Source organism: Pan troglodytes, chromosome 20 (assembly GCF_028858775.2).
Source record: "Pan troglodytes isolate AG18354 chromosome 20, NHGRI_mPanTro3-v2.0_pri, whole genome shotgun sequence".
NCBI classification, from domain to species: domain Eukaryota; kingdom Metazoa; phylum Chordata; class Mammalia; order Primates; family Hominidae; genus Pan; species Pan troglodytes.
In genome coordinates this window covers 48724796-48745482 of record NC_072418.2, presented here as the reverse complement: position 1 = coordinate 48745482, position 20687 = coordinate 48724796, and the positions used below count along the sequence as shown (strand labels likewise).

At 61.3% G+C, this 20687-nt stretch overlaps 3 protein-coding genes across 28 annotated transcripts in view; 2 read left to right on the top strand and 1 right to left on the bottom strand.

Moving 5' to 3' along the window:
- The first annotated feature begins 389 nt into the window (after positions 1-389).
- DMPK (DM1 protein kinase) lies at positions 390-13866 on the top strand. Of its 21 annotated transcripts, none has more exons than XR_010153897.1 (16): positions 1081-1394; positions 3189-3247; positions 3701-3792; positions 4048-4131; positions 4211-4306; positions 4930-5078; positions 5351-5444; positions 5698-5904; positions 5981-6244; positions 8550-8635; positions 10860-10971; positions 11646-11841; positions 11941-12038; positions 12210-12256; positions 12550-12635; positions 12966-13866. XR_010153897.1 is itself a non-coding variant. In XM_016936244.4 (16 exons), the coding sequence occupies exons 1-16, from the start codon at positions 1216-1218 to the stop codon at positions 13123-13125; spliced, it is 1890 nt and encodes a 629-aa protein (XP_016791733.1). In that variant the 5' UTR covers positions 1081-1215; the 3' UTR covers positions 13126-13866. The 21 variants fall into 21 exon arrangements, 19 of the variants coding, with proteins under 19 accessions (XP_009434120.3, XP_009434118.3, XP_054529944.1 ...); XR_002940682.3 differs by having other exon boundaries at positions 12546-12635; XM_016936244.4 differs by having other exon boundaries at positions 4292-4306; positions 11684-11841.
- A 465-nt stretch (positions 13867-14331) lies between these two features.
- On the top strand, positions 14332-18796 carry SIX5 (SIX homeobox 5). Its single transcript, XM_009435924.3, has 3 exons — positions 14332-15539; positions 16426-17231; positions 17471-18796. Exons 1-3 carry the CDS (start codon positions 14740-14742, stop codon positions 18079-18081), a joined length of 2217 nt encoding a protein of 738 aa, XP_009434199.2. The 5' UTR covers positions 14332-14739; the 3' UTR covers positions 18082-18796.
- Positions 18797-19050: 254 nt separating this feature from the next.
- Positions 19051-20687, bottom strand: part of MEIOSIN (meiosis initiator) — a 35691-nt gene continuing 34054 nt past the window's right edge. For all 6 annotated transcript variants that reach the window (XM_054673972.2, XM_063801920.1, XM_054673973.1 and 3 more), the window contains 2 exons: positions 20154-20243; positions 19051-19610 (listed from right to left, as the gene is read on the bottom strand). In XM_054673972.2, coding sequence (XP_054529947.1) covers positions 19463-19610; positions 20154-20243 — 238 coding nt within the window. In that variant the 3' untranslated portion in view covers positions 19051-19462. The remainder of the gene's footprint in view (positions 19611-20153; positions 20244-20687) is intronic.

Genomic DNA, 20687 nt, shown 5'->3' with positions numbered 1-20687 from the left:
CAGGAAAAGCCGGAGCCCAGGGAGGGAACGGACCTGCGAGTCACACAACTGGTGACCCACACCAGCGGCTGCAGCAGGACCCTCTTGGGGAGAAGAGCATCCTGCCCGCAGCCAGGGCCCCTCATCAAAGTCCTCGGTGTTTTTTAAATTATCAGAACTGCCCAGGACCACGTTTCCCAGGCCCTGCCCAGCTGGGACTCCTCGGTCCTTGCCTCCTAGTTTCTCAGGCCTGGCCCTCCCAAGGCCCAGGCACCCCAGGCCGGTTGGAGGCCCCGACTTCACTCTGGAGAAGCGTCCACCCTGGAAAGAAGAGCTCAGATTCCTCTTGGCTCTCGGAGCCGCAGGGAGTGTGTCTTCCCGCGCCACCCTCCACCCCCCGAAATGTTTCTGTTTCTAATCCCAGCCTGGGCAGGAATGTGGCTCCCCGGCCAGGGGCCAAGGAGCTATTTTGGGGTCTCGTTTGCCCGGGGAGGGCTTGGCTCCACCACTTTCCTCCCCCAGCCTTTGGGCAGCAGGTCACCCCTGTTCAGGCTCTGAGGGTGCCCCCTCCTGGTCCTCTCCTCACCACCCCTTCCCCACCTCCTGGGAAAAAAAAAAAAAAAAAAAAAAAGCCGGTATAAAGCAGAGAGCCTGAGGGCTAAATTTAACTGTCCGAGTCGGAATCCATCTCTGAGTCACCCAAGAAGCTGCCCTGGCCTCCCGCCCCCTTCCCAGGCCTCAACCCCTTTCTCCCACCCAGCCCCAGCCCCCAGCCCTCACCCCCTAGCCCCCAGTTCTGGAGCTTGTCGGGAGCAAGGGGGTGGTTGCTACTGGGTCACTCAGCCTCAATTGGCCCTGTTTCAGCAATGGGCAGGTTCCTCTTGGAATTCATCACACCTGTGGCTTCCTCTGTGCTCTACCTTTTTATTGGGGTGACAGTGTGACAGCTGAGATTCTCCATCCATTCCCCCTACTCTAGCACTGAAGGGTTCTGAAGGGCCCTGGAAGGAGGGAGCTTGGGGGGCTGGCTTGTGAGGGGTTAAGGCTGGGAGGCGGGAGGGGGGCTGGACCAAGGGGTGGGGAGAAGGGGAGGAGGCCTCGGCAGAGAGAAGTGGCCAGAGAGGCCCAGGGGACAGCCAGGGACAGGCAGACATGCAGCCAGGGCTCCAGGGCCTGGACAGGGGCTGCCAGGCCCTGTGACAGGAGGACCCCGAGCCCCCGGCCCGGGGAGGGGCCATGGTGCTGCCTGTCCAACATGTCAGCCGAGGTGCGGCTGAGGCGGCTCCAGCAGCTGGTGTTGGACCCGGGCTTCCTGGGGCTGGAGCCCCTGCTCGACCTTCTCCTGGGCGTCCACCAGGAGCTGGGCGCCTCCGAACTGGCCCAGGACAAGTACGTGGCCGACTTCTTGCAGTGGGGTGAGTGCCTACCCTCGGGGGTCCTGCAGATGGGGTGGGGGTGGGGCAGGAGACAGGTCTGGGCACAGAGGCCTGGCTGTTGGGGGGGCAGGATGGCAGGATGGGCATGGGGAGATCCTCCCATCCTGGGGCTCAGAGTGTGGACCTGGGCCCTGGGGCAACATTTCTCTGTCCTATGCCACCACCCTGGAGGGGCAGAGTAAGGTCAGCAGAGGCTAGGGTGGCTGTGACTCAGAGCCATGGCTTAGGAGTCACAGCAGGCTAGGCTGCCAACAGCCTCCCATGGCCTCTCTGCACCCCACCTCAGGGTCAGGGTCAGGGTCATGCTGGGAGCTCCCTCTCCTAGGACCCTCCCCCCAAAAGTGGGCTCTATGGCCCTCTCCCCTGGTTTCCTGTGGCCTGGGGCAAGCCAGGAGGGCCAGCATGGGGCAGCTGCCAGGGGCGCAGCCGACAGGCAGGTGTTCGGCGCCAGCCTCTCCAGCTGCCCCAACAGGTGCCCAGGCGCTGGGAGGGCGGTGACTCACGCGGGCCCTGTGGGAGAACCAGCTTTGCAGACAGGCGCCACCAGTGCCCCCTCCTCTGCGATCCAGGAGGGACAACTTTGGGTTCTTCTGGGTGTGTCTCCTTTTGTAGGTTCTGCACCCACCCCCACCCCCAGCCCCAAAGTCTCGGTTCCTATGAGCCGTGTGGGTCAGCCACCATTCCCACCACCCCGGGTCCCTGCGTCCTTTAGTTCTCCTGGCCCAGGGCCTCCGACCTTCCAGCTGTCCCACAAAACCCCTTCTTGCAAGGGCTTTCCAGGGCCTGGGGCCAGGGCTGGAAGGAGGATGCTTCCGCTTCTGCCAGCTGCCTTGTCTGCACACCTCCTCCCCAAGCCCAGGACTCGGGCTCACTGGTCACTGGTTTCTTTCATTCCCAGCACCCTGCCCGTCTGGCCCTCAGTGACTGGTGTTTGGTTTTTGGCCTGTGTGTAACAAACTGTGTGTGACACTTGTTTCCTGTTTCTCCACCTTCCCCTGCTTCCTCTTGTGTCCATCTCTTTCTGACCCAGGCCTGGTTCCTTTCCCTCCTCCTCCCATTTCACAGATGGGAAGGTGGAGGCCAAGAAGGGCCAGGCCATTCAGCCTCTGGAAAAACCTTCTCCCAACCTCCCACAGCCCCTAATGACTCTCCTGGCCTCCCTTTAGTAGAGGATGAACTTGGGTTGGCAGGGTAAACTGAGACCGGGTGGGGTAGGGGTCTGGCGCTCCCGGGAGGAGCACTCCTTTTGTGGCCTGAGCTGCATCTCGCGGCCCCTCCCCTGCCAGGCCTGGGGCGGGGGAGGGGGCCAGGGTTCCTGCTGCCTTAAAAGGGCTCAATGTCTTGGCTCTCTCCTCCCTCCCCCGTCCTCAGCCCTGGCTGGTTCGTCCCTGCTGGCCCACTCTCCCGGAACCCCCCGGAACCCCTCTCTTTCCTCCAGAACCCACTGTCTCCTCTCCTTTCCTCCCCTCCCATACCCATCCCTCTCTCCATCCTGCCTCCACTTCTTCCACCCCCGGGAGTCCAGGCCTCCCTGTCCCCACAGTCCCTGAGCCACAAGCCTCCACCCCAGCTGGTCCCCCACCCAGGCTGCCCAGTTTTAACATTCCTAGTCATAGGACCTTGACTTCTGAGAGGCCTGATTGTCATCTGTAAATAAGGGGTAGGACTAAAGCACTCCTCCTGGAGGACTGAGAGATGGGCTGGACCGGAGCACTTGAGTCTGGGATATGTGACCATGCTGCCTTTGTCTCCCTGTCCTGTTCCTTCCCCCAGCCCCAAATCCAGGGTTTTCCAAAGTGTGGTTCAAGAACCACCTACATCTGAATCTAGAGGTACTGGATACAACCCCACGTCTGGGCCGTTACCCAGGACATTCTACATGAGAACGTGGGGGTGGGGCCCTGGCTGCACCTGAACTGTCACCTGGAGTCAGGGTGGAAGGTGGAAGAACTGGGTCTTATTTCCTTCTCCCCTTGTTCTTTAGGGTCTGTCCTTCTGCAGACTCCGTTACCCCACGCTAACCATCCTGCACACCCTTGGAGCCCTCTGGGCCAATGCCTTGTCCCGCAAAGGGCTTCTCAGGCATCTCACCTCTATGGGAGGGCAGTTTTGGCCCCCAGAACCTTACACGGTGTTTATGTGGGGAAGCCCCTGGGAAGCAGACAGTCCTAGGGTGAAGCTGAGAGGCAGAGAGAAGGGGAGACAGACAGAGGGTGGGGCTTTCCCCCTTGTCTCCAGTGCCCTTTCTGGTGACCCTCGGTTCTTTTCCCCCACCCCCCCCCCAGCGGAGCCCATCGTGGTGAGGCTTAAGGAGGTCCGACTGCAGAGGGACGACTTCGAGATTCTGAAGGTGATCGGACGCGGAGCGTTCAGCGAGGTAAGCCGAACCGGGCGGGAGCCTGACTTGACTCGTGGTGGGCGGGGCATAGGGGTTGGGGCGGGGCCTTAGAAATTGATGAATGACCGAGCCTTAGAACCTAGGGCTGGGCTGGAGGCGGGGCTTGGGACCAATGGGCGTGGTGTGGCAGGTGGGGCGGGGCCACGGCTGGGTGCAGAAGCGGGTGGAGTTGGGTCTGGGCGAGCCCTTTTGTTTTCCCGCCGTCTCCACTCTGTCTCACTATCTCGACCTCAGGTAGCGGTAGTGAAGATGAAGCAGACGGGCCAGGTGTATGCCATGAAGATCATGAACAAGTGGGACATGCTGAAGAGGGGCGAGGTGAGGGGCTGGGTGGACGTGGGGGGCTTTGAGGATCCGCGCCCCGTCTCCGGCTGCAGCTCCTCCGGGTGCCCTGCAGGTGTCGTGCTTCCGTGAGGAGAGGGACGTGTTGGTGAATGGGGACCGGCGGTGGATCACGCAGCTGCACTTCGCCTTCCAGGATGAGAACTACCTGGTGAGCTCCGGGCCGGGGTGACTAGGAAGAGGGACAAGAGCCCGTGCTGTCACTGGACGAGGAGGTGGGGAGAGGAAGCTCTAGGATTGGGGGTGCTGCCCGGAAACGTCTGTGGGAAAGTCTGTGTGCGGTAAGAGGGTGTGTCAGGTGGATGAGGGGCCTTCCCTATCTGAGACGGGGATGGTGTCCTTCACTGCCCGTTTCTGGGGTGATCTGGGGGACTCTTATAAAGATGTCTCTGTTGCGGGGGGTCTCTTACCTGGAATGGGATAGGTCTTCAGGAATTCTAACGGGGCCACTGCCTAGGGAAGGAGTGTCTGGGACCTATTCTCTGGGTGTTGGGTGGCCTCTGGGTTCTCTTTCCCAGAACATCTCAGGGGGAGTGAATCTGCCCAGTGACATCCCAGGAAAGTTTTTTTGTTTGTGTTTTTTTTTGAGGGGCAGGGGGCGGGGGCTGCAGGTGGTCTCTGATTTGGCCCGGCAGATCTCTATGGTTATCTCTGGGCTGGGGCTGCAGGTCTCTGCCCAAGGATGGGGTGTCTCTGGGAGGGGTTGTCCCGGCCATCCGTGATGGATCAGGGCCTCAGGGGACTACCAACCACCCATGACGAACCCCTTCTCAGTACCTGGTCATGGAGTATTACGTGGGCGGGGACCTGCTGACACTGCTGAGCAAGTTTGGGGAGCGGATTCCGGCCGAGATGGCGCGCTTCTACCTGGCGGAGATTGTCATGGCCATAGACTCGGTGCACCGGCTTGGCTACGTGCACAGGTGAGCGCAGCATGGCCGAGGGGATAGCAAACTTGTTCCCTGGCCGGGTTCTTGGAAGGTCAGAGCCCAGAGAGGCCAGGGCCTAGAGAGGGACCTTCTTGGTTGGGGCCCACCGGGGGGTGCCTGGGAGTAGGGTCCAGAACTGTAGAAGCCCTACAGGGGTGGAACCTGAGGAAGTGGGGTCCCAGGTGGCACTGCCCAGAGGGGCGGAGCCTGGTGGGACCACAGAAGGGAGGTTCATTTATCCCACCCTTCTCTTTTCCTCGGTGCAGGGACATCAAACCCGACAACATCCTGCTGGACCGCTGTGGCCACATCCGCCTGGCCGACTTCGGCTCTTGCCTCAAGCTGCGGGCAGATGGAACGGTGAGCCAGTGCCCTGGCCACAGAGCAACTGGGGCTGCTGATGAGGGATGGAAGGCACAGAGTGTGGGAGCGGGACTGGATTTGGAGGGGAAAAGAGGTGGTGTGACCCAGGCCTAAGTGTGCATCTGTGTGGCGGAGTATTAGACCAGGCAGAGGGAGGGGCTAAGCATTTGGGGAGTGGTTGGAAGGAGGGCTCAGAGCTGGTGGGCCCAGAGGGGTGGGCCCAAGCCTCGCTCTGCTCATTTTGGTCCAGGTGCGGTCGCTGGTGGCTGTGGGCACCCCAGACTACCTGTCCCCCGAGATCCTGCAGGCTGTGGGCGGTGGGCCTGGGACAGGCAGCTACGGGCCCGAGTGTGACTGGTGGGCGCTGGGTGTATTCGCCTATGAAATGTTCTATGGGCAGACGCCCTTCTACGCGGATTCCACGGCGGAGACCTATGGCAAGATCGTCCACTACAAGGTGAGCACGGCCCCAGGGAGACCTGGCCTCTCCCGGTAGGCGCTCCCAGGCTATCGCCTCCTCTCCCTCTGAGCAGGAGCACCTCTCTCTGCCGCTGGTGGACGAAGGGGTCCCTGAGGAGGCTCGAGACTTCATTCAGCGGTTGCTGTGTCCCCCGGAGACACGGCTGGGCCGGGGTGGAGCAGGCGACTTCCGGACACATCCCTTCTTCTTTGGCCTCGACTGGGATGGTCTCCGGGACAGCGTGCCCCCCTTTACACCGGATTTCGAAGGTGCCACCGACACATGCAACTTCGACTTGGTGGAGGACGGGCTCACTGCCATGGTGAGCGGGGGCGGGGTAGGTACCTGTGGCCCCTGCTCGGCTGCGGGAACCTCCCCATGCTCCCTCCATAAAGTTGGAGTAAGGACAGTGCCTACCTTCTGGGGTCCTGAATCACTCATTCCCCCAGAGCACCTGCTCTGTGCCCATCTAGTACTGAGGACCCAGCAGTGACCTAGACTTACAGTCCAGGGGGGGAACACAGAGCAGTCTTCAGACAGTAAGGCCCCAGAGTGATCAGGGCTGAAACAATGGAGTGCAGGGGGTGGGGGACTCCTGACTCAGCAAGGAAGGTCCTGGAGGGCTTTCTGGAGTGGGGAGCTATCTGAGCTGAGACTTGGAGGGATGAGAAGCAGGAGAGGACTCCTCCTCCCTTAGGCCGTCTCTCTTCACCGTGTAACAAGCTGTCATGGCATGCTTGCTCGGCTCTGGGTGCCCTTTTGCTGAACAATGCTGGGGATCCAGCACTGACCAGATGAGCTCTGGTCCCTGCCCTCATCCACTTGCAGTCTAGAGAATTAGAGAATTATGGAGAGTGTGGCAGGTGCCCTGAAGGGAAGCAACAGGATACAAGAAAAAATGATGGGGCCAGGCACGGTGGCTCATGCCTGTAACCCCAGCAATTTGGGAGGCCGAAGTGGGTGGATTGCTTGAGCCCAGGAGTTCGAGACCAGCCTGGGCAATGTGGTGAGACCCCCGTCTCTACAAAAATGTTTTAAAAATTGGTTGGGCGTGGTGGCCCATGCCTGTATACTCAGCTACTAGGGAGGCCGACGTGGGCTTGAGCCCAGGAGGTCAAGGCTGCAGTGAGCTGTGATTGTGCCACTGCACTCCAGCCTGGGCAACGGAGAGAGACTCTGTCTCAAAAATAAGATAAATTGAAATTAAAAAATAGGCTGGGCTGGCCGGGCGTGGTGGCTCACGCTTGTAATCTCAGCACTTTGGGAGGCCGAGGCGGGTGGATCACGAGGTCAGGAGATCGAGACCATCCTGGCTAACACGGTGAAACCCCATCTCTCCTAAAAATACAAAAAATTAGCCAGGCATGGTGGCAGGAGCCTGTAGTCCCAGCTACTCAGGAGGCTGAGGCAGGAGAATGGCGTGAACCCGGGAGGCGGAGTTTGCAGTGAGCCGAGATCGTGCCACTGCACTCCAGCCTGGGCGACAGAGCGAGACTCTGTCTCAAAAAAAAAAAAAAAAAAAATATATATATATATATATATATATAGGCTGGACCGTGGCCGGGCGCTGTGGCTCATGCCTGTAATCCCAGCACTTTGGGAGTCCAAGGCCGGTGGGTCATGAGATCAGGAGTTTTGAGACTAGCCTGGCCAACACGGTGAAACCCCGTCTCTACTAAAAATACAAGAAAATTAGCTGGGTGTGGTCGTGGGTGCCTGTAATCCCAGCTACTGGGGAAGCTGAGGCAGGAGAATTGCTTGAACCTGGGAGGCAGAGTTTGCAGTGAGCCAAGATCATGCCACTGCACTCCAGTCTGGGTGACAGAGTGAGACGCTGTCTCAAAAAAAAAAAAAAAAAAGGGTTGGGCAAGGTGGTTCACGCCTGTAATCCCAGAACTTTGGGAGGCTGAGGCAGGCAGATCACTGGAAGTCAGGAGTTCAAGACCAGCCTGGCCAACATGGTGAAACCCTGTGTCTACTAAAAATACAAAATTTAGCCAGGCTTGGTGGTGTATGCCTGTAATGCCAGCAACTCAGGAGGCTGAGGCAGGAGAATCGCTTGATTGAACCTGGGAGGCAGAGTTTGCAGTGGGCCGGGGTCGTGCCACTGCACTCTAGGCTGGGAGACAGCAAGACTCCATCTAAAAAAAAAAACAGAACTGGGCTGGGCACAGTGGCTTATATTTGTAATCCCAGCACTTTGGGAGGCTGAGGTTGGAGGACTGCTTGAGCCCAGAGTTTGGGACTATAACAGCTGAGGTAGGCGGATCACTTGAGGTCAGGAGATGGAGACCAGCCTGGCCAGCGTGGCGAAACCCCGTCTCTACCAAAAATATAAAAAATTAGCCAGGCTTGGTAGAGGGCGCCTGTAATCTCAGCTACTCAGGAGGCTGAGGCAGGAGAATCGCCTGAACCTGGGAGGCGGAGGTTGCAGTGAGCTGAGATTGCACCACTGCACTCCAGCCTGGGTAACAGAGCGAGACTCCGTATCAAAGAAAAAGAAAAAAGAAAAAATGCTGGAGGGGCCACTTTAGATAAGCCCTGAGTTGGGGCTGGTTTGGGGGGAACATGTAAGCCAAGATCAAAAAGCAGTGAGGGGCCCGCCCTGACGACTGCTGCTCACATCTGTGTGTCTTGCGCAGGAGACACTGTCGGACATTCGGGAAGGTGCGCCGCTAGGGGTCCACCTGCCTTTCGTGGGCTACTCCTACTCCTGCATGGCCCTCAGGTAAGCACTGCCCTGGACGGCCTCCAGGGGCCACGAGGCTGCTTGAGCTTCCTGGGTCCTGCTCCTTGGCAGCCAATGGAGTTGCAGGATCAGTCTTGGAACCTTACTGTTTTGGGACCAAAGACTCCTAAAAGGCCAGAGTTGGAGGACCTTAAATTTTCAGATCTATGTACTTCAAAATGTTAGATTGAATTTTAAAACCTCAGAGTCACAGACTGGGCTTCCCAGAATCTTGTAACCATTAACTTTTACTTCTGTAGTACACAGAGCCACAGGACTTCAGAACTTGGAAAATATAAAGTTTAGACTTTTACAGTCAGTTGTAAAAGAATGCAAATTCTTTGAATCAGCCATATAACAATAAGGCCATTTAAAAGTATTAATTTAGGCGGGCCGCGGTGGCTCACTCCTGTAATCCTAGCACTTTGGGAGGCCAAGGCAGGTGGATCACGAGGTCAGGAGATCGAGACCATCCTGGCTAACACGGTGAAACCCCGTCTCTACTAAAAATACAAAAAAATTAGCCGGGCGTGGTGGCGGGCGCCTGCGGTCCCAGCTACTCAGGAGGCGAGGCAGGAGAATGGCATGAACCCGGGAGGCGGAGCTTGCAGTGAGCTGAGATCATGCCACTGCACTCCAGCCTGGGCGACAGAGCAAGACTCCATCTCAAAAAAAAAAAAGTATTTATTTAGGCCGGGTGTGGTGGCTCACGCCTGTAATTCCAGTGCTTTGGGAGGATGAGGTGGGTGGATCACCTGAGGTCAGGAGTTCGAGACCAGCCTGACCAACATGGAGAAACCTCATCTCTACTAAAAAACAAAATTAGCCAGGCATGGTGGCATATACCTGTAATCCCAGCTACTCAGGAGGCTGAGGCAGGAGAATCAGAACCCAGGAGGGGGAGGTTGTGGTGAGCTGAGATCGTGCCATTGCATTCCAGCCTGGGCAACAAGAGTGAAACTTCATCTCAAAAAAAAAAAAAAAGTACTAATTTACAGGCTGGGCATGGTGGCTCACGCTTGGAATCCCAGCACTTTGGGAGGCTGAAGTGGACGGATTGCTTCAGCCCAGGAGTTCAAGACCAGCCTGGGCAACATAATGAGACCCTGTCTCTACAAAAAATTGAAAAAATTGTGCCAGGCATGGTGGTCTGTGCCTGCAGTCCTAGCTACTCAGGAGTCTGAAGTAGGAGAATCACTTGAGCCTGGAGTTTGAGGCTTCAGTGAGCCATGATAGATTCCAGCCTAGGCAACAAAGTGAGACCTGGTCTCAACAAAAGTATTAATTACACAAATAATGCATTGCTTATCACAAGTAAATTAGAAAATACAGATAAGGAAAAGGAAGTTGATATCTCGTGAGCTTACCAGATGGCAGTGGTCCCTGGCTCACACGTGTACTGACACATGTTTAAATACTGGAGAACAGGTGTTTTTTTGGTTTGTTTTTTTCCCCTTCCTCATGCTACTTTGTCTAAGAGAACAGTTGGTTTTCTAATCAGCTTTTATTACTGGACAACATTACACATACTATACCTTATCATTAATGAACTCCAGCTTGATTCTGAACTGCTGCGGGGCCTGAACGGTGGGTCAGGATTGAACCCATCCTCTATTAGAACCCAGGCGCATGTCCAGGATAGCTAGGTCCTGAGCCGTGTTCCCACAGGAGGGACTGCTGGGTTGGAGGGGACAGCCACTTCATACCCCAGGGAGGAGCTGTCCCCTTCCCACAGCTGAGTGGGGTGTGCTGACCTCAAGTTGCCATCTTGGGGTCCCATGCCCAGTCTTAGGACCACATCTGTGGAGGTGGCCAGAGCCAAGCAGTCTCCCCATCAGGTCGGCCTCCCTGTCCTGAGGCCCTGAGAAGAGGGGTCTGCAGAGGTCACATGTCAAGGGAGGAGATGAGCTGACCCTAGAACATGGGGGTCTGGACCCCAAGTCCCTGCAGAAGGTTTAGAAAGAGCAGCTCCCAGGGGCCCAAGGCCAGGAGAGGGGCAGGGCTTTTCCTAAGCAGAGGAGGGGCTATTGGCCTACCTGGGACTCTGTTGCAGAGGAGGGGCTATTGGCCTACCTGGGACTCTGTTCTCTTCGCTCTGCTGCTCCCCTTCCTCAAATCAGGAGGTCTTGGAAGCAGCTGCCCCTACCCACAGGCCAGAAGTTCTGGTTCTCCACCAGAGAATCAGCATTCTGTCTCCCTCCCCACTCCCTCCTCCTCTCCCCAGGGACAGTGAGGTCCCAGGCCCCACACCCATGGAACTGGAGGCCGAGCAGCTGCTTGAGCCACACGTGCAAGCGCCCAGCCTGGAGCCCTCGGTGTCCCCACAGGATGAAACAGTAAGTTGGTGGAGGGGAGGGGGTCCGTCAGGGACAATTGGGAGAGAAAAGGTGAGGGCTTCCCGGGTGGCGTGCACTGTAGAGCCCTCTAGGGACTTCCTGAACAGAAGCAGACAGAAACCACGGAGAGACGAGGTTACTTCAGACATGGGATGGTCTCTGTAGTTACAGTGGGGCATTAAGTAAGGGTGTGTGTGTTGCTGGGGATCTGAGAAGTTGATCTTTGAGCTGAGCGCTCGTGAAGGAGAAACCAGCCATGGAAGGAAAGGTGCCAGGTGGTCAGGCGAGAGCCTCAAGGGCAAAGGCCTTGGGCAGGTGGGAATCCTGATTTGTTCCTGAAAGGTAGTTTGGCTGAATCATTCCTGAGAAGGCTGGAGAGGCCAGCAGGAAACAAAACCCAGCAAGGCCTTTTGTCGTGAGGGCATTAGGGAGCTGGAGGGATTTTGAGCAGCAGAGGGACATAGGTTGTGTTAGTGTTTGAGCACCAGCCCTCTGGTCCCTGTGTAGATTTAGAGGACCAGACTCAGGGATGGGGCTGAGGGAGGTAGGGAAGGGAGGGGGCTTGGATCATTGCAGGAGCTATGGGGATTCCAGAAATTTTGAGGGGACGGAGGAGTAGGGGATAAACAAGGATTCCTAGCCTGGAACCAGTGCCCAAGTCCTGAGTCTTCCAGGAGCCACAGGCAGCCTTAAGCCTGGTCCCCATACACAGGCTGAAGTGGCAGTTCCAGCGGCTGTCCCTGCGGCAGAGGCTGAGGCCGAGGTGACGCTGCGGGAGCTCCAGGAAGCCCTGGAGGAGGAGGTGCTCACCCGGCAGAGCCTGAGCCGGGAGATGGAGGCCATCCGCACGGACAACCAGAACTTCGCCAGGTCGGGATCGGGGCCGGGGCCGGGGTGCGGGCCGGTGGCAACCCTTGGCAGCCCCTCTCGTCCGGCCCGGACGGACTCACCGTCCTTACCTCCCCACAGTCAACTACGCGAGGCAGAGGCTCGGAACCGGGACCTAGAGGCACACGTCCGGCAGCTGCAGGAGCGGATGGAGTTGCTGCAGGCAGAGGGAGCCACAGGTGAGTACCTCATGTGTCCCCTTCCCCGGAGGACCGGGAGGAGGTGGGCCGTCTGCTCCGCGGGGCGTGTATAGACACCTGGAGGAGGGAAGGGACCCACGCTGGGGCACGCCGCGCCACCGCCCTCCTTCGCCCCTCCACGCGCCCTATGCCTCTTTCTTCTCCTTCCAGCTGTCACGGGGGTCCCCAGTCCCCGGGCCACGGATCCACCTTCCCATGTAAGACCCCTCTCTTTCCCCTGCCTCAGACCTGCTGCCCATTCTGCAGATCCCCTCCCTGGCTCCTGGTCTCCCCGTCCAGATATAGGGCTCACCCTACGTCTTTGCGACTTTAGAGGGCAGAAGCCCTTTATTCAGCCCCAGATCTCCCTCCGTTCAGGCCTCACCAGATTCCCTCCGGGATCTCCCTAGATAACCTCCCCAACCTCGATTCCCCTCGCTGTCTCTCGCCCCACCGCTGAGGGCTGGGCTGGGCTCCGATCGGGTCACCTGTCCCTTCTCTCTCCAGCTAGATGGCCCCCCGGCCGTGGCTGTGGGCCAGTGCCCGCTGGTGGGGCCAGGCCCCATGCACCGCCGCCACCTGCTGCTCCCTGCCAGGGTACGTCCGGCTGCCCACGCCCCCCTCCGCCGTCGCGCCCCGCGCTCCACCCGCCCCGTGCCACCCGCTTAGCTGCGCATTTGCGGGGCTGGGCCCACGGCAGGAGGGCGGATCCTCGGGCAGCCAATCAACACAGGCCGCTAGGAAGCAGCCAATGACGAGTTCGGACGGGATTCGAGGCGTGCGAGTGGACTAACAACAGCTGTAGGCTGTTGGGGCGGGGGCGGGGCGCAGGGAAGAGTGCGGGCCCACCTATGGGCGTAGGCGGGGCGAGTCCCAGGAGCCAATCAGAGGCCCATGCCGGGTGTTGACCTCGCCCTCTCCCCGCAGGTCCCTAGGCCTGGCCTATCGGAGGCGCTTTCCCTGCTCCTGTTCGCCGTTGTTCTGTCTCGTGCCGCCGCCCTGGGCTGCATTGGGTTGGTGGCCCACGCCGGCCAACTCACCGCAGTCTGGCGCCGCCCAGGAGCCGCCCGCGCTCCCTGAACCCTAGAACTGTCTTCGACTCCGGGGCCCCGTTGGAAGACTGAGCGCCTGGGGCACGGCACAGAAGCCGCGCCCACCGCCTGCCAGTTCACACCGCTCCGAGCGTGGGTCTCCGCCCAGCTCCAGTCCTGTGATCCGGGCTCGCCCCCTAGCGGCCGGGGAGGGAGGGGCCGGGTCCGCGGCCGGCGAACGGGGTTCGAAGGGTCCTTGTAGCCAGGAATGCTGCTGCTGCTGCTGCTGCTGCTGCTGCTGCTGCTGGTGGGGGGATCACAGACCATTTCTTTCTTTCGGCCAGGCTGAGGCCCTGACGTGGATGGGCAAACTGCAGGCCTGAGAAGGCAGCAAGCCAGGCCGTCCGTGTTCCATCCTCCACGCACCCCCACCTATCGTTGGTTCGCAAAGTGCAAAGCTTTCTTGTGCATGACGCCCTGCTCTGGGGAGCGTCTGGCGCGATCTCTGCCTGCTTACTCGGGAAATTTGCTTTTGCCAAACCCGCTTTTTCGGGGATCCCGCGCCCCGCTCCTCACTTGCGCTGCTCTCGGAGCCCCAGCCGGCTCCGCCCGCTTCGGCGGTTTGGATATTTATTGACCTCGTCCTCCGACTCGCTGACAGGCTACAGGACCCCCAACACCCCAATCCACGTTTTGGATGCACTGAGACCCCGACATTCCTCGGTATTTATTGTCTGTCCCCACCTAGGACCCCCACCCCCGACCCTCGCGAATAAAAGGCCCTCCATCTGCCCAAAGCTCTGGACTCCACAGTGTCCGCGGTTTGCGTTGTGGGCAGGAGGCTACGCAGCGGGCCAATCCGAAGGCGAGTGGAGGCGGCCGAAGGTCTGGGAGGAGCTAGCGGGATGCGAAGCGGCCGAATCAGGGTTGGGGGAGGAAAAGCCACGGGGCGGGGCTTTGGCGTCCGGCCAATAGGAGGGCGAGCGGGCCACCCGGAGGCACCGCCCCCGCCCAGCTGTGGCCCAGCTGTGCCACCGAGCGTCGAGAAGAGGGGGGCTGGGCTGGCAGCGCGCGCGGCCATCCTCCTTCCACTGCGCCTGCGCACGCCACGCGCATCCGCTCCTGGGACGCAAGCTCGAGAAAAGTTGCTGCAAACTTTCTAGCCCGTTCCCCGCCCCTCCTCCCGGCAAGACCCGCCCCCCCTGCGGAGCCGGGAATTCCGAGGGGCGGAGCGCAGGACGAGATGGGGAATGTGGGGGCCTGCAGAGGACCCTGGAGACGGAGGCGTGCAGGAGCTCAGTCTCGGGGCGGAGGCTTCGCGCCCTTAGCCCTCCTGGACGGCCCGTTACCTTCTGCGTTGTCCCGATGGGGAAACTGAGGCCCTGAGCCAGAAGCACACGCTGGGGGGAGGCAGAAAGGGCGGCCAGAGGCGGAGGGAAAACAAAGGGAGAATCACAGACAGACGGGAGGGGGACGGACACACACAAGGGGACAGAGACCCGAGTGGAGAGCTGGATCTCGCCTTCCCGGCGTGGGGCGCAGAGTCGGCCAGAAAGAAGATCGAGAAGAGCGGGGAGTGGGGGCGAAAAGGGGGGACAGGTGGGGGAGGGGGCTGGGGAAAGCCCGAGGGAGGAAGAGAAGGAGGGAGGAACTTCCCAAAGTTGCAAAACATGGCTACCTTGCCTGCGGAGCCGAGCGCGGGGCCGGCGGCTGGGGGGGAGGCGGTGGCGGCGGCGGCGACCGAAGAGGAGGAGGAGGAAGCGCGCCAGCTCTTACAGACTTTGCAGGCGGCCGAGGGTGAGGCGGCGGCGGCGGCCGGGGCCGGGGCGGGCGCAGCGGCTGCGGGAGCTGAGGGCCCGGGATCCCCGGGCGTCCCCGGGTCGCCCCCCGAGGCCGCTTCCGAACCGCCCACGGGCCTCCGCTTCTCGCCCGAGCAGGTGGCGTGCGTCTGCGAGGCGCTGCTCCAGGCGGGCCACGCCGGCCGCTTGAGCCGCTTCCTGGGCGCACTGCCCCCGGCCGAGCGCCTACGTGGCAGCGACCCGGTGTTGCGCGCGCGGGCCCTGGTGGCCTTCCAGCGGGGCGAGTACGCCGAGCTCTACCGGCTACTCGAGAGCCGCCCCTTCCCCGCCGCCCACCACGCCTTCCTGCAGGACCTGTACCTGCGCGCGCGCTACCATGAGGCCGAGCGGGCCCGCGGCCGTGCGCTGGGCGCAGTGGACAAGTATCGACTCCGCAAGAAGTTCCCGCTGCCCAAGACCATCTGGGACGGCGAGGAGACAGTCTACTGCTTCAAGGAGCGCTCCCGCGCAGCGCTCAAGGCCTGCTACCGCGGCAACCGCTACCCCACGCCGGACGAGAAGCGCCGCCTGGCCACACTCACCGGCCTGTCGCTCACGCAGGTCAGCAACTGGTTCAAGAACCGGCGACAGCGCGACCGGACCGGGGCCGGAGGCGGCGCGCCCTGCAAGAGGTGAGGGGCCTCGGGCGGCGCAAGTCCAGCTCTCCCGGGGACATCCCGTCCACCAGCCCTCTTCCCCCGTGCCCACTGCTGGGGCCGGCGCGCCGAGGTCCTCGGACATCTCCCGGGACCAGCTCACAATCTCAGGCGCCCGCGGGGCGCGGGGACTAAGTGTGGACGGGACAGGCACCCGCCCGGGCCCTCTCCCCGCACGCGTCTCCTCTTCCAGCGGCTCCATTCCGAGCTCCTTCCCAAATCCCATCGGTGTTGGGGAATCACACTGCGGGGGGCACTAGAGGGACTGAGGAAAAAGGACAGGGCCTGTGGCCACTCCACTCCGCGTAGGGGCTGCCTCCCAGCCCCCTTTCTTCACTGACCGTTACTCTTACCCACCCGCCCCCACACTCCCTCCGGGCCCGGACGGCGTGGTCCGTCTTCTGCCTTTGTTGTGAAACGTGAACCTTTCCCAGCTCCGGTTTCCCTGTAACCCAAACCCTTCTCCTCCCACCCTGAGCGCCGGCCTCTCCCTTCTCTGACGCCCTGCGGGGAGGGCACCGGGAACTGGGCTGGCGGCTGCTGCTCCCTCTCTCCAGGCCACTCGCCCGCTTTCCGCCCAACCAAGGAATTTTTAGGGCAACCTGGGAGCTCAGCCTCTGGGGACCCGAGGCCGAGGTGGGGGAGAGCAAGGGCCTCTTCCCTCCCCAGCGCTTCTCTGCAGTGGTGTCCACGCAGGGCTTGCAAAAGGCCCTGGAGTTTGGAGTGGTCTCAGAGAGGCGTCATAACCCCTGGAATGATCCACCGAAACTTGGGCCAGGGAAAGCTGGGGGAGCAGCCGGCTGGCTATGCGGGAGGCCCCACAGGCTAAGGGACCCCAGCTGACAGCCATTTCTCCGGCCAGCGAGTCTGATGGGAATCCCACGACTGAGGACGAGTCCAGCCGAAGTCCTGAGGACCTGGAGAGAGGGGCGGCCCCAGTGTCCGCCGAGGCCGCTGCCCAGGGCTCCATGTTCCTGGCAGGGACCGGCCCTCCCGCGCCTTGCCCGGCTTCCTCCTCCATCCTGGTGAATGGGAGCTTCCTGGCAGCCAGCGGCTCCCCAGCAGTGCTCCTCAACGGGGGCCCCGTCATCATCAACGGCCTGGCCCTGGGCGAGGCCTCCAGCCTGGGCCCGCTGCTGCTCACTGGGGGCGGGGGTGCCCCTCCACCGCAGCCCAGCCCTCAGGGGGCCAGCGAGGCCAAGACCTCTCTGGTCCTGGACCCTCAGACAGGGGAGGTGCGGCTGGAGGAGGCTCAGTCGGAGGCCCCTGAGACCAAAGGGGCCCAGGTGGCTGCTCCGGGACCAGCCCTTGGAGAGGAGGTCCTGGGGCCCCTGGCCCAAGTGGTGCCTGGCCCCCCGACGGCTGCCACCTTTCCTCTGCCCCCGGGGCCAGTGCCTGCTGTGGCTGCCCCACAAGTGGTACCGCTCTCCCCACCCCCGGGGTATCCCACGGGCCTGAGCCCCACCTCCCCACTATTGAACCTGCCCCAGGTAGTACCCACCTCACAGGTGGTGACCCTGCCCCAGGCTGTGGGGCCCCTGCAGCTGTTGGCAGCCGGGCCAGGCAGCCCTGTGAAGGTGGCAGCTGCAGCAGGCCCTGCCAACGTGCACCTCATCAACTCCGGGGTGGGCGTGACTGCCCTGCAGCTGCCTTCGGCCACTGCCCCAGGTACCCCCATCTCCCTCCCTCAGGCCTAGGTGAGAGCCGGGGAGGGGTGCAGTCATCTCGGAGAGGGAGGGGGCTGTCCCTGGGCTCCTGGAGGGCATCTCATCCCTGGCAAGTCCCAGTGCCCCAAGGCCCACCGGAAGGCTCCCTCCGCCCGCCCTCCAGCTGCGCAGTCTCCACTTCTCTCTGGCTTGGCCTGCTCTCCTGGCTCTCACCTGCACTCGGTCCCTCTCTCCCCACAGGAAACTTCCTCCTGGCCAACCCTGTGTCTGGCAGCCCCATCGTGACGGGTGTGGCCGTGCAGCAGGGCAAGATCATCCTCACCGCCACCTTCCCCACCAGCATGCTCGTCTCCCAGGTCCTGCCGCCAGCCCCCGGCCTGGCCCTGCCACTGAAGCCAGAGACGGCCATCTCCGTGCCTGAGGGAGGCCTCCCGGTGGCCCCCAGCCCTGCTCTCCCAGAGGCTCACGCCCTAGGCACCCTTTCTGCGCAGCAGCCACCCCCCGCCGCTGCCACCACCTCCAGCACCAGCCTGCCCTTCTCCCCTGACTCCCCTGGCCTCCTGCCCAACTTCCCGGCGCCCCCACCAGAGGGGCTGATGTTGTCACCCGCGGCCGTGCCTGTCTGGTCAGCAGGGCTGGAACTAAGCGCAGGAACAGAGGGGCTGCTGGAAGCGGAAAAGGGGCTGGGGACACAGGCCCCCCACACCGTGCTGAGGCTGCCAGACCCCGACCCTGAGGGGCTGCTCCTGGGGGCCACCGCAGGGGGTGAGGTTGACGAGGGGTTGGAAGCTGAGGCCAAGGTTCTGACCCAGCTCCAGTCGGTGCCTGTGGAGGAGCCCTTGGAACTGTGACCCAGTGTGGCCCTGTGGCCTCTCCCGACATTGGTGCTGAAGACGCAGGGACAGCAATGGGAGGGGGGAGCCCCAGAAATGCGGTTGCTGAAGACCCCAGTCGCCACATCCTTCTGCCTGGGTGGCCTCTCCAAGCCCTGGTGGTGCTGGGGGTTGTATCCCCGGCCACCTCCTGTCCAGGTCTCCATCCCCCTCTGGATGGGAGGCCTCTCTGTTACAGCCCTCCCCATGCTGTGCCCTGCCATATACGTGGGGGACTCAGGGTCCTGACTCAGGGGCCCTGCCCCCTCCACTTGGTACTAGCTGTAAGCGGAACACCCTGCCCCAGGGCCGGACTTCCAGCCCCCAGAGCCCTCTCCCTGTCACTCCCTGAAACACTATTAATAGCTCTGCCGATAGCTGGTGTTGTCACAACTGCCTGGAATCCGAAGGTGGAGGACAGGCAGCCCCGCGCCCCTGAGACTGGAGACCCTCCCCAGTGTGGCATTTCCTGCCAGGGGCGGGGGGTGGGGCAGCTGTGGGGAGGCGGGGGTCTTCCTTCACCAGCTCCCCTGGACTCAAGCCCTTGTCCTCATATCCGGCCCAGACCAAAGATTCCCTCATCCCTGGGGGCAGCCCTGCCGCTGTGTCTCCTTTGTATCCTAAATCTTTATTTTTCTAGGACATGTTATGCCTCCATTTTCAATTAAAATAAAGTTATCGGATTACACCACCACCAGGGGTCTGGGGTGCCTTCCAGTGTCTGTCCAAAGCAGCGCTGAACACAGAGCCCACCTCGAGACCTGGCCTTCCCATTGCTGCCTCCCGAGGGGAAGAGGGGTTTGCATTCAGATGCACAGAGTGGCTGGGGAGGGGGTGGCACTGAGGCCTCTTGCAAGCCACAGGCCTCCAGATGAGGGTGGACGGAGCACCCCAGCGGGGCAGCAGGGGGACGCAGGAGGGCCTGCCCTTGTCTCTCTTGCTGGTAACAAAGGTTCCACTTGCTTTATTTTATTTAAAACAATAAATAGTCTAAAAATAGAACAGGAGAGGGAGGAGTAGGGTGAGGTGAGCATAAACAGGGTTGCAACCGAGTGGCTCTGGGGTGGGGAAGGGAAGGGGAGAAGGGTGGGTAAACTTCACCTTCCGACACCCCGCATTTCATTTTGGGTTTCCTTCCTAAGCCTGGGGGAGAATCAAGGCAGCTGTGGGTGACTCTGGTGCTCCAGGCAAATGTGCCCAGCAGTTGGGGCTAATCAGTGCCCCCCTCCCCAGTCCCATGGGACCTGCATTCTCAGGGGCTGGAGGCCCAGGAGGGATAAGTTCATCGATGGGTCCTGGCTTCCAGCAAGAGCCGCGGTTGCCATGAGGGGTGAGGGGAGCGAGGCGAGGGGCCGCCCTCTCACTGGAGGTGCGGGGGCAGCAGCAAGGCCTTCTCGGCCAGCAGCTGGTAGAAGGGCTTTGGCGTCTCCCAGTCCTCAGCCTCGCTGCTGGAGCCGTCCTGCTTCACGATGCGGTTGTGCTGGCGGCTGAACCTGCGAGCCTTGGTGCTGGGGAGACGGTGGCAGGATGGCCTGGCTTCCTCACTCGCCTCCCGGGCATCCCTGTACCACCCCCAATCCTGTGGCCCCGCAGGGGCCTGGGCCACCGTTTTAGCCTCTATTGGGCGAGCCTTGGGTCCACCACGTCCCAGTCTGTAAGATGGGACTCGGCCAAGGGCTCTGGGATGTGTTCAAAGTCAGGAGCCAGGGCAGGTGGCAGCTCCTTGAAGGTGGAGGGAACAGGATTCGGGGGAGTCGAGGTGGCCAAGCGACAGGAAAATCAGACCACGCCCCGAGAAAGTCGTGTGGCAGAGACAGCAAAAGAATTGAGGCAGGGGTCCATGTCTGGGCTCAGCTGTTCCCCAGCTTAGCTGTGGTGGGGTACCCCTACACCTGTGTCACCCCGAAGGGTTTCATAAGAAGGGGCAACACGCAAATTCCTCGGCCCAGTCTCCCATGCCATGACACCCAAGGCTCCAGAGACAGAGCAGGGTTCCGGGGTAGGGAGGCTCTTCCACCCCCCACCCACACCTCGGGGCCGGGGCCTCTCACCAGTATGGCCTCCGCTCCTGCTGGGTCATCACCCGCCACAGCTGGGCCAGCTCCTTGGTGGCAGCTGTGGAAGCGGTTCCAGGGCAGGATCTGGGACAGGAAGGAGGAGGAGGTAAGGAGAGGTCTGCAGGACACCCTGACTGAGAACTCAGACCCTTCCTAGCCTTGTGGGTCTACAAGGCCTCCAAGACCACCCTCTGGAGCTGAGGAGGCAGAGGGAGCTGGACTCAGCGGCTGTTCACAAGGGGGCACCTGGTGTCCCAGGAGAGTGCAGGGGACCTGTGGGCACCGCTCCTGGCCCCCACATCTGGATCTTCCTGTAAAGGAACTAGCTCTTTTCCACTGTGGCTTGGGGGGGGCCTCCCCATCCCCTGGCTCCAGGCCTGGCAGTGACTGGTTCAGGGTTGGCACCGGATCTACCAAAGTCAGTCCCAAGGACTTTGCTTAAAACCTTAGAGACCTCTCCTCCTCCCGGGGTCGCTTGGGTGGGGGACAGGACCCGAGCCTGTGCCTCCTGGGGTGACCCCACCTGCC